At 61.8% G+C, this 10,948-nt stretch overlaps 1 protein-coding gene across 1 annotated transcript in view; it reads right to left on the reverse strand.

The window, feature by feature from the left end:
- Positions 1-783: 783 nt before the first annotated feature.
- Positions 784-10,948, reverse strand: part of ALDH16A1 (aldehyde dehydrogenase 16 family member A1) — a 17,476-nt gene continuing 7,311 nt past the window's right edge. The window contains exons 13-17 of the mRNA XM_026659256.1: positions 8,769-8,936; positions 5,407-5,611; positions 4,879-5,064; positions 1,912-2,037; positions 784-1,025 (exon numbers count right to left, since the gene is read on the reverse strand). Coding sequence (XP_026515041.1) covers positions 852-1,025; positions 1,912-2,037; positions 4,879-5,064; positions 5,407-5,611; positions 8,769-8,936 — 859 coding nt within the window. The 3' untranslated portion in view covers positions 784-851. The remainder of the gene's footprint in view (positions 1,026-1,911; positions 2,038-4,878; positions 5,065-5,406; positions 5,612-8,768; positions 8,937-10,948) is intronic.

Genomic DNA, 10,948 nt, shown 5'->3' on the forward strand with positions numbered 1-10,948 from the left:
GCCGCCTTCCTCCCCGAGTGGATCGGGATCGACGCCGATCTCTCCCCACTGCAGAGTGGTACGACTGGCTAAAGGAGGTCAGCTGGTGGCCACGGGCTCCCAACGGGATCCACCCGCCAGGACTTGGCGAGGAGCCGGGGAGGGGGAAGCTGATGGGGGGCTGCTGCCGTATTACTGTGGCTCTTTGGCAATGAACAATGGTAAATTCTGGCTCCTTCTCAGGCTCAGGTTGGCCACCCCTGGTCTGGACTGTAGCCCACTTTGCTCCAGTCGGTTAGAGCCGGGGGCTGGGAGCCAGGACTCCTGGGTTCTCTCCCCGCTCTGGGAGGGGAGCGGGGAAGAAGCACGAGGCCTGGGTGTGTGCCAAGCCTGTAAGACGGAGGTGGGTTGGCAAACCACGATCATTACGAGAGACAATAAAATTCGAGCTTTATAACTACCCTATCCCAGCCCTGGGGGCCGATTCTTCTCCCCAAGGTTTCTGCCCCCTCCCCAGGGCACCCAGTGTTGTGTCATCAGGCCCAGCCCTTCCTGGGGGGGGCAGTGATTTACACTCCGCCCACACACTCTCACCCACTAGACCCCACTCCTTTCCCAGAGCTGGGGAGAGAACCCAGGAGTCCTGAGTTCCAGTGGCTTGAGGTCTGGGAGGGGAGTGGGGTGTAGCAGTTAGACCGGGGGGCTGGGAGCCAAGACTCCCTCTCTCATTCGTTCTCTCTCCCCTGCCCCCCAGCCTCGTGCCTGTTTCCCTTCTCAGGCAGCGACGCGCGGGCCGCAACAGGGTTAAACAATACCAAAGCCTTTTTATTATAGCCCTCGGGCTGCGTGGTTCGGGGTGGGGACCCCCGGCTTCAGTTGGCAAAGATCTCCCCCATGGGGATCCAGATGTTCTTACACTGGGTGGCCTGGTACAGAAACTCCTCACCTGCCCCCTGGGCTGGGTCCTCCCACTGCCGGGGGGCCCCGTGGCTCACCCAGGTCCGCTTCAGGTTACCGGCCGAGGCCCATTCCACAAATTGGGAGCCCTGTAGGAGAGAAAGGGTTAAAAGAGGAAGCGGGAGGTGGGGCCTTTCCCCTCTAGGGGGCGCCGGCTCCCATCCGGCCCCAGGGCAGGGACCTGCTGGCTCAGGGGGGTGGGGAATGGGGCACCGGGCCTGTCCCCTCTAGGGGGCGCTGGCTCCCATCCGGCCCCAGGGCGGGGACTGGCTGGCCAAAGGGGGATGTGACGAAGTGGGACCGTTCTTAATGTTTCCTCTGAATACAGTATGGGTGCCTCAGTTTCCCCTATGCATTTCTTAAGTCTCCAGTGTGCATAAATGGCCGACACCCTGTATCCTGGCAACAAATGGCTGGGGCCCTTCCCCCCCTGCAAGGAAATAGCTAAAGGTGAACAAAGAGATCAGGTGACCTCCTGGCCCGGGAAAGAGACAAGGGCCAGAGAGGAGGGGCTGGAGGGGGTTTCAGTTTGGGGCTGGCTGGGGACGGGAAGTGAGGGCAGACGGGGGTGTCTGGCTCGCTGGGCCCCAGAATGGACCCGGCCGAGGGGTCCCATTCGCCGCTGTACCTACAAGCTCTGTTTTAGACTGTGTTCCTGTCATCTAATAAACCTCTGTTTTATGGCTGGCTGAGAGTCACGTCTGACTGCGAAGTGGGGGTGCAGGACCCTCTGGCTTCCCCAGGACCCCGCCGGGGCGGACTCGCTGTGGGAAGCGCACGGAGGGGCATATGCTGACTGCTCCCAGGAGAGACCCATGAGGGTGAAGCCGTGTGAGCTTCTTGCCCTGAAGACGGTCTGCTCCGAGGGAGAGGAGGCTCCCCAAAGTCCTGACTGGCTTTGTGGGGAGCAGTTCCAGAGCATCGCCCGGGGACTCCGTGACAGGGGTCACGCGGTGGGGGCAGAATCGCTCTCACCTGCGGCGACCCGAAGTACCACATGGCCTGAACATCCTGGTGCTGGGCCAGCGTCCGGCTCAGATGGTCCCGATTCCCCGTCACAATATTCACCACCCCCCCGGGGACGTCCGAAGTGTCGAAGATCTGAGTGGGGGAGGAAGCAGATGGGCCCTATTAGCAGCCGGAACCAGCGGGGGCGGGGAGCCAGGACTCCTGGGTTCTATCCCAGTGTGGGGAGGGGAGTGGGGTCTAGTGCTTAGAGCAGGGGGGAAGTTGGGAGCCAGGACTCCTGGGTTCTATCCCGGGGAGGGGAGTGGGGTCTAGTGCTTAGAGCGGGGGGGGGGGGGGGGTGGGGGGCCGGGGTCCCTGGGGGGTCTCCTGTTTCGGGGGGCTGGTTGCGTGGGTCAGGACAGAGAACCAGAGAACTGACGGGGGGGCGGGGGGGTTGCACAGACAAATCCCTGGCGGACGCTATGGGCCGAAGCAAGAAACGTCTGCGTGGTCGGATGCAGCCACCGAAGGGAACACGTGGGCTGTGCCCGGGCCGGGCCAGCGGGGTCCCCACGGGCCAGCGTTAATTGTTCCCAGCAGAAACAAGCGACTCGGGAAGGCAATTAACGGGCTCCTTAACGAGGAAGCGAAAGGAAACGCTCCACTTCCACCGCCCCCTGAGGTCACGCAGGCCGAGAGCTGCGCTTTGTGCGCGGGACTCTTCTGCTGTATTCGGAGGAGTCCCCTGTGCGTGCCTCAGTTTCCCCATCGCTTTGCAGTGCTGCCCAGTGGGCGTGGAAGCGTTAAAGCTGCTCCGTGCAGGGTGACTATGTTTGAGCCCTACCAACATCACAGCCGTGAGAAACACATCATGGATGGTGAAATCTCACCCCCCCCGGGACATCTGGCTGGTGTAGGGGAGACCAGATTTCACAGAGCTGGGTGGCCAGAGAGCAGCGGCTGCTGCTGGCTGGGGGCTCCTAATGTGCTCTGGGCTCCAGACGCCCAGCTCCCCCCGTGACTCCCCCCAAAATAGCCTTGCGGACACCCCACCTTCTTTTGGGTGTCCCCCTCCCCCGCGTCCGGTGACAACACCGTGAGATTTCAGATGGAAAGATCTGAAACCGTGAAACAGACGCTGCGAAAAATCCGACGACCGTGAAATGGACCCAAAGGAGCCGGGAATTTGGTAGGGCCCCACCTAGGTGCTGCAGCCGCCGAACAATTTCGAACCCGTTTCCTCGTGTCGAGAAGAATCGAAGCGCTGATGCCGAGCGTGTGTGTCTGTGGTTACCGAGCTCCTGGGAGCCGCTTACCAATGCCACCAAAGGAGCCGGGAGGTGCGAAGTCCCTTTCATGTCTTAATAGCCTCTAGATTACGCAGGTGACTGTCGTCAGCCATAAGATCAAAGATGTGAGACTACTTTGACCGACACTGTCTTCACTTAACGATTCCGGTTCCAATGAACGACCGGCTCATGCCGGTCCCCAAACTTTTGAGGGTGGGCCCCCCCCAGGTGGGGCCCCCCTTACCCATATCCGTGCCCCCCCCAGAGCTGGGGCCGCGACTCGGGGGGGGGGCAGGGGTAAGGGGGCTGAGGCTGGGGGTGGGGTCTGGGGCCGTGGCCAGGGGGCGGAATTGCAGCAGGGCTTGCCCCCAGACTCGGCCCCAGGGCCAGGTGAGCGGGCTGGCCCGGGCCCCGCTGTTGTCCCCCGCTGGATGTTCCTTCGTGCCCCCCCGCCAGGGGGTACGCCCCACACTCTGGGGACCTCCGCCTTATGTCACTGAGTGTAACGAGGAAATTGAACGGCTAGACACAGAACAGGGCTGTCCCACACAGGGCTCAAACTCCGGGACAGCGAGAAAAGAGAAACCACCAGCCTGAGCCGGCCACCTCTAACTTGTGCCCGGGGACAAGCCACAGGCAGGGGCCTGAGGTCTCCAAGTGGTCGCTCGGCCGCCCCACCTGGGCTTCTAGCCGGTTGGGAGCGTCCCAGAGAGACGCGTGTGCCCGCCCAGAGACTGCGACAACTCTGCTTTAAGGACGTGAACCCGCTCGTAACCTACGTGGTTCTTTCCCCCCCGTTAGTAACTCTCCGCTTTTCTGTTTTCTTCCAAATAAACCCGTTCGCTAGTTGGGCTGGCGGCCGGTGGGATGCTTGGGTGAGATGTGAAGTGACAAGGACCGGGGGGTGGCAGATCCTTTGGGATCGGTAAAACCTCGTGCATGGGGAATTGGGTTTTTAGTAACTTCTCACTATAAAAACCCGCGGTGAGGCCGGTGAATCGGGCTGGAAATGCCTAACGGGGGATTGTGTTTCGGCTTCTTGTGAACCAGCGGGGGCCTGCAGAAACTCGTGTTACTGGTTGTAAACCACCAGGTTTTGGGGGTGGCTCCCCTGTTTCGTGCAGTCTGCCGCGAGCGTGGCCTTCTCAGTCTTGATCTAGGTGTGTAGAGCCTGGCAAATCGGTGGACAGCTCCGGACCATGTTTGCGAATCGGACGCGGGTCCAGACTTAGCCCTGCAGGGCTCTGCACAGGCATCGGGGTAACGCCTTGGGGTCCCTCGCTTGAGATCGGGTGAGGGGAGGGGTCTGTGGAGCGCCCGGCCCAATGGGGACCCCGATCTCAGGTGGGGGGGATGGGTCTGTTTCAAGCAGTGTAAGCCCGAATTGGTGTGTGGGGTCGCTCCCAGGCGGGGCAGCACAGAGGGGGCGGGACAGGAGCCAGCACCAACAGAGCTATGGTTACTGCTCTTGGCTCTGGGAGGGGAGCGGGGGCTAGTGGTTAGAGCAGAGGGGCTGGGAGCCAGGACTCCTGGGTTCACTCCCCAGGCAGAGGGTCTCAGAGTCCAATGGCTCATACGCTCCCAGTAGCTACTTTTCCATCTCTCAACAGCCATGTCCACCCTAGGGTGGCGTGATGACTCCCTTTTTGGCATGGGGAAACTGAGGCACACAGGGGGCGGGGCTAGCGGACTCCGGGGCGGGTACCTGGCAAAGGTCCAGCGCGGGCAGCGGGTAGCGTGGGCTGGGGACCATCACCACGGCGTTTCCCCGGGCCACGGCGGGGGCCAGCAGGCTGAGGAAGCTGAGCAGGGGGCGCTCGTCCGGGCAGGCGACCCCCACGACACCCAGGGGCTGGCGGAGCTGCAGGGTGGTGCCGTGCAGGGGGGTTTCCTGGGGGAGGGGTAGAGCCAGAGGAATGATTCGGGGGGGTCCCCCTCCCCACTTCCAGCCCTAGCGACAAAGTAAACCCCGCCCCCAGGCACCTGCTGCTCTGTTCAGCCTGTGGGCAGAGCCCCCACCCCCATTCCTACCCCACACGTCCCACCCCCTCCTGGGTCCACTCCCAACCTTACACCCTCCCAGCCCCGTCCTCTGTTCTCGCCCCTCTATCCCTCACCTCCCCAAGCCCTGCCCCCCCGACTGCGCCCTACCCCCACTACCAAACCCACCCCACCCCCGCCCCCCGGTGTTCCCCGCCTGCCCCGTGGCTGAAGGGGGTGCTCTGGGGCCCACCTGCACGGCGCCCCCGGATTTATCGCAGAAGGCCGCCCAGTGGAAGAGGCGCTCCAGGGCCAGGTCCACCTCCCGCTGTGCCTCCTTGGGAGGGGCCCCGGTCAGCGCCCCCAGCCGGGATGCCACTTCCTCCCGCCGCAGCTCCAGGTTCTCCGCCACATAGTACAGCACCTGCGCCCGGGCGTGGGATGCCCGCTTCCCCCACCTGCCAGGAGAGAAACGGAGCCGGGATAGAACCCAGGAGTCCTGGCTCCCCGCCCTCTGCTCTAACCACTAGACCCCACTCCCCTCCCAGTGCTGGGGAGAGAACCCAGGAGTCCTGGCGCTCAGCCCCCCCCCCCCCCCCCCCCCCCCCCGCCGCGTTGATTCCCCTTCCAACCGGTTTTTCCCCCCCCCCCAAGGGATCCCCCCCCCCCCCACCCCACCCCCAGCCCAGTGCCCCTCTGCATCTGATTGGTGGACGAGGCCTGGCCTGGGAGCTACCCCCCCAGCCCCGATCAAATTACGCCAATCAAGCCCCAGGCAATAAAGCAATAAAATGTAAGTGCCTCTGGGCTCCTCTCTCCACCCGGCCCCCACCCTCCTGGCCCCGCTTTTCCCCACCAGCCCGGACGTCGAATCCCCAACGCCCCTGTCCGAGGCCCCCCCGAATTTCAGGGGCTGTCACTCAGCAGTGCTGGGCACGGCCCTGTGCATTGGGGGGCCGCTGCAAAGCAGGGCTAGGAAGGGAACTCCCCGCAGGTCAGAGCGGGTGGGGGTCTTCGGGGGCGTGGCTCCCTGCTGGGGGGGGCGTGGTCCAGGAAGGGAGCCCGCCCGCCCTAGAGAACTACAACTCCCATGATGCACCACGGTGGTCTGGTTGAGAAGGGACCCTGGCGGCTCCGGGTCAATGGCGCCGCAGGGCTAAGGCAGGCTAGTCCCTACCTGTCCTGGCACCGCGCTGCGCCCCGGAAGCGGCCAGCGGGTCCGGCTCCTGGGCGGGGGGGCCATGGGGCTCCGTGCGCTGCCTCCGCCCCGAGCACCGGCCCAGGGGACCTGGGTGGGGCGGGAGGAGCCTGCCGTAGCCCTGCTGGGCCACTGACCGGGAGCCGCCCGAGGTAAACCTGTGCCCCAACCACAAGCTCCAACCCCCAGCTCTGAGCCCCTCCAAACCCCTCATCCCTGGCCCCAGCCCAGAGCCCTGCCCCCCTCCCACATCCCAACCCCTGCCCCAGCCCAGAGCCACCTCCCACACCCTGAATCCCTCTGCCCCACCCCCAAGCCTGGAGCCCTCACCCCCTCCTGCACCCCAACCCCTCATCCCCAGCTCCACCCCAGAGCCCTCACCCCCTCCTGCACCCCAACCCCCTGCCTCAACCCGCAGCCCCCTCCCGCATACCAAATCCCTCGGCCCCACCCCCCAGCCTGGAGCCCCCTCCTGCACCCTGAACCCCTCATCCCCAGCCACATCCCAGAGCCCGCACCCCCTCCCGCACCCCAACTCCCTGCTCCAGCCCGGAGCCCCCTCCTGCACCCTGAACCGCTCATTTCTGCAGAAAAGGACCTGGGGGTCACAGTGGACGAGAAGCTGGGTATGAGTCAGCAGTGGGCCCTTGTTGCCAAGAAGGCTAACGGCATTTTGGGCTGTATGAGTAGGGGCGTTGCCAGCAGATTGAGGAACGTGATCGTTCCCCTTTATTCGGCATTGGTGAGGCCTCATCTGGAGTACTGTGTCCAGTTTTGGGCCCCACACTACAAGAAGGATGTGGAAAAATTGGAAAGAGTCCAGCGGAGGGCAACAAAAATGATCAGGGGGCTGGAGCACATGACTTACGAGGAGAGGCTGAGGGAACTGGGGTTATTTAGTCTGCAGAAGAAGAGTAGAGTGAGGGGGGATTTGACAGCTGCTTTCAACTACCTGAGGGGGGGGTTCCAAAGAGGACGGAGCTCGGCTGTTCTCAGGGGTGGCAGATGACAGAACAAGGAGTAATGGTCTCAAGTTGCAGTGGGGGAGGTTTAGGTTGGATATTAGGAAACAGGATTTCACTAGGAAGGTGGTGAAGCACTGGAATGGGTTACCTAGGGAGGTGGTGGAGTCTCCTTCCTTAGAGGTTTTGACAAAGCCCTGGCTGGGATGATTTAGTTGGGATTGGTCCTGCTTTGAGCAGGGGGTTGGACTAGATACCTCCCGAGGCCCCTTCCAACCCTGATATTCTATGATTATATGATTTCTGGCCCCACCCCAGAGCCCGCACCCCCATTTAGAGCCCTCCCCCCGCACCCCAACCCCCTCCCCAGCCCAGTGAAAGTGAGTGAGGGTGCAGGAGAGCGAGCCACCAAGGGAGGGGGAATGGAGTGAGCGGGGCGGGGCCTCGGGGAAGGGGTGAGGCTAGGGTGTTCGGTTTTGTGCCGATAAAAAGTTGGCGACCCTAACCACAGCCAGGGGTTCCCATGATGCAACCCGCTCCCAGACCAGGGCGAGCTGGGGTGCATCATGGGAGATGATGCACGGCCAATGGAGGAGAATGTCTGAACTGTAACTCCCATGAAGCACTGCAGCATCTCAGAAAGGAAGGACAACTGAGGTGCATGATGGGAAGATGCAGTCCAGCCAAGGAACCCCTAGAGGAACAGGGGGCATATGAACTACCACTCCCATGATGCCCCACAGCCAGGGGCTCCCATAAGGCCGAGCAGCAGTAGTTCTGCATCTAAATTGTCCCTTTCTGGGCGGGGGCCAAAACCGTCCCAACTTCTCCAGCTTTCGCCCCAAACAACAAAATTGTCATTTTCCCTGGAAAATTTAGGCAAAAATTATTCTCCCCCGGTTTGATCAGATCTCAGCTCTATGGGACACGCCCCCCCCTGCCCTCCCCCCGGCGAAAATCATTCCCAGCAGTACAAGATGCCGGGCAGGTCCCAGCTGCGATAAGCCGGGTTCTCAGGGACTCTGGCCGCCTGCGCTGGTGAGGGAGAGATAAGAGAGGCAAGGCCGGGGAGCGGGGGGTGTTTATCTTCACCTGGCAGTGGGCCAGAAAGTGGGTGACACTTTGCTCCAGGCTGGCACCACCTGGCCTGGGAACTCAGAGAGGGCCCCAAACTGCAGCCAGGCCTCATACGGCGAGCAGCGACCTCGCTCGGTACACAGGGAAACTGAGGCACGAAGGGTAAACCGCGAGTTCAGGGGCAAAGCCAGGGATAGAACCCAGGAGTCCCGGCTCCCAGCCCCCCAGCTCTAACCACTAGTCCCCACTCCCCTCTCAGAGAAAGGGAGAGAACCCAGGAGTCCTGGCTTCCAGCCCCCCCGCTCTAGCCACTAGACCCCACTCCCCTCCCAGAGCCGGGGAGAGAACCCAGGCGTCCCGAGCTGCTCCCCATCTCACCCCGGCGCGGCCTTGTGAGCAGCCTCCACAGCGTTGCGGATGTCCTTGGCACTGCCGTCCGCCACATATGCCAGCACGTTGCCGGCGGGGTCGAGGACGGGGAGCGAGGCCATTCCCTCTGGTCGCTTCTGAGCCCCTCCGTAGTATAGCTTGTAGGTCCTGTCCACCCTGCAGAGACACAAGGGGTGGGGGGGGGCAAGGCGATCCCTGAACCCTCACGCTCATTGGAAAGCCCCCACGCTCCGCCCCAGAGGGGCCGCGTCCCATCGCCGGGCCGGGGATCCCTGTCTACCCAGCCCCCGCGCTCCACCCCAGAGGGGTCGCATCTCGGCGCTGGACGAGGGGTCCGCGTCTGTGTTCCCTCTAAGGTGCACACACGGGTGACGGGAGTCCTCTCTCCCCGCCGCAGCCCCGGAGCCTGGGGAATGAAGAGACTTTGGGTCTTTCCCCAGCTCTGCCACTGAGTTTCTGTGCGGCCTTGGGAAGTCACCTCACCCCCCACGATGCCTCAGTTTCCCCATTTCCCAGAGGGGAACAATGCTGTAAACCCCGTTGAGATTTACAAACGCAAAGCGCTAAAGAGCGTTGGCTTTTCGGTTTGTGTTTTAAACGGAAATGACCAAAACAGAAACGCCTGTGTCTGATTTCCAACGACAACCCTCCCCCTTGGTGGGTTTAAACTCCCCCTCCCCGTGTTTGCAAAGTTTTTCACGAGCAGTGTCACCGAATGCGGGGGGAGTCAGGGCCCTGCACCCCCCACTTCCTGCAATTCACCGGGACTCTCAGCCAGCCAGTAACACAGAAGGTTTATTAGCCGACAGGAAGACAGTCTAGAACAGAGCTTGTAGGTACAGAGAACAGGACCCCTCAGTCAGGTCCCTCTTGGGGGGGTGGGGAGCCCAGATCCCGGGTGGGCGCCTCCCTCCATTTCCCCAGCCAGCTCCAAACTGACACCCCCTCCTCTGGCCTTTGTCTCTTTCCCGGGCCAGGAGCCACCTCATCTCTTTGTTCTCCAACACCTTCAGTTGGCACCTTGCAGGGGAGGGGCCCAGGCCATCAGTTGCCAGGAGACAGGGCGTTGGCCCTTCTCTGTGCAGACAGCATCACACCTCCCTCTAGGGCTCTGCAACAATCACACCCTCTTCCCCCCCCCCCCCCACCTAAGAACTGCATAGGGGAAACTGAGGCACCCATCCAGTATTCCGAGAAAACATTAAGAACATTCCCACGTCATCACAGGCAGCAGGAGACGGGGTTTACCTAGAGGCCTGACCCTGCAGAGTTTTTCTCACGGAAAGGAGCGTGAGAAAAACGTCACGTCAAGTGAAAGTCTGCCCGAGCCCACGTGTTTGGAAAGTGCCGTGTAAACGTAGCGACCTACGAGTTTCACTGCAATAACCGAGACACTGGAACATTGTGTGTGGGCAGGAGATCCAAAGGTGAACCTGACTCATTGGCCGAGCTAATCCAGCGGAAAACATGGATAGTACCAACGGGGCTTTTAAAGTGCTTCCTATTGTTAATATAGGAGGAGGGAAGTTGAGTTTTTTACAATTATTTTAAGCCTTAATGTCTTGATTTAGAAAGAAACGTTTACTTGGATTTCGAACGCGGCCGTATTATATTTTACCTCCAGAGGAGACTTTGACAGCCGAAGCCCTGTCTGAACATTAAATAGCTCCAGCATTTTGCATAAGAGGAAAAGACGCTTCCTATCCAAAATTCCCCGTCTCTTTCCAAACGACTGCCCAGGGCTCTCTGTGCTAGCTGGCTGCTGATTTCCCTCCCCAGAGGTGGCTGCATTTCATCCTCGTGGAAGGAGGCTGGAGGAATGAACTGATAGGTGCTGCAGACATCACCCGAAGACAGACCTTCCCTGAGACCCAGCTAGGGATGAGCTGTGACCTCTCGGGGGGACAAGGGGTGCCCGAAAGTATGGAGGTGATGGCGCACAGCCGCATGTCACCTCCCTAGTGGTGCTTCACAGAACAAAATTCAGTCCGCACGTGGATGGAAAAATTTAGAGGGAACATTGGTCTCTGTATAACGAGCCCCCCGCGCCCCACCCCAGAGGGGCCGCGTCCCAGCGCCGGGCGAGAGGTCCCCGCGTACCCAGCCCCCGCGCCCCACCCTAGAGGGGCCGCGTCCCAGCACCAGGCGAGGGGTCCCTGTGTGCCCAG

The sequence above is a fragment of the Terrapene carolina genome, unplaced genomic scaffold (genome assembly GCF_002925995.2).
Source record: "Terrapene carolina triunguis isolate 2854851 unplaced genomic scaffold, T_m_triunguis-2.0 Scaffold614, whole genome shotgun sequence".
In the NCBI taxonomy this organism is placed as follows: Eukaryota; Metazoa; Chordata; order Testudines; family Emydidae; genus Terrapene; species Terrapene triunguis.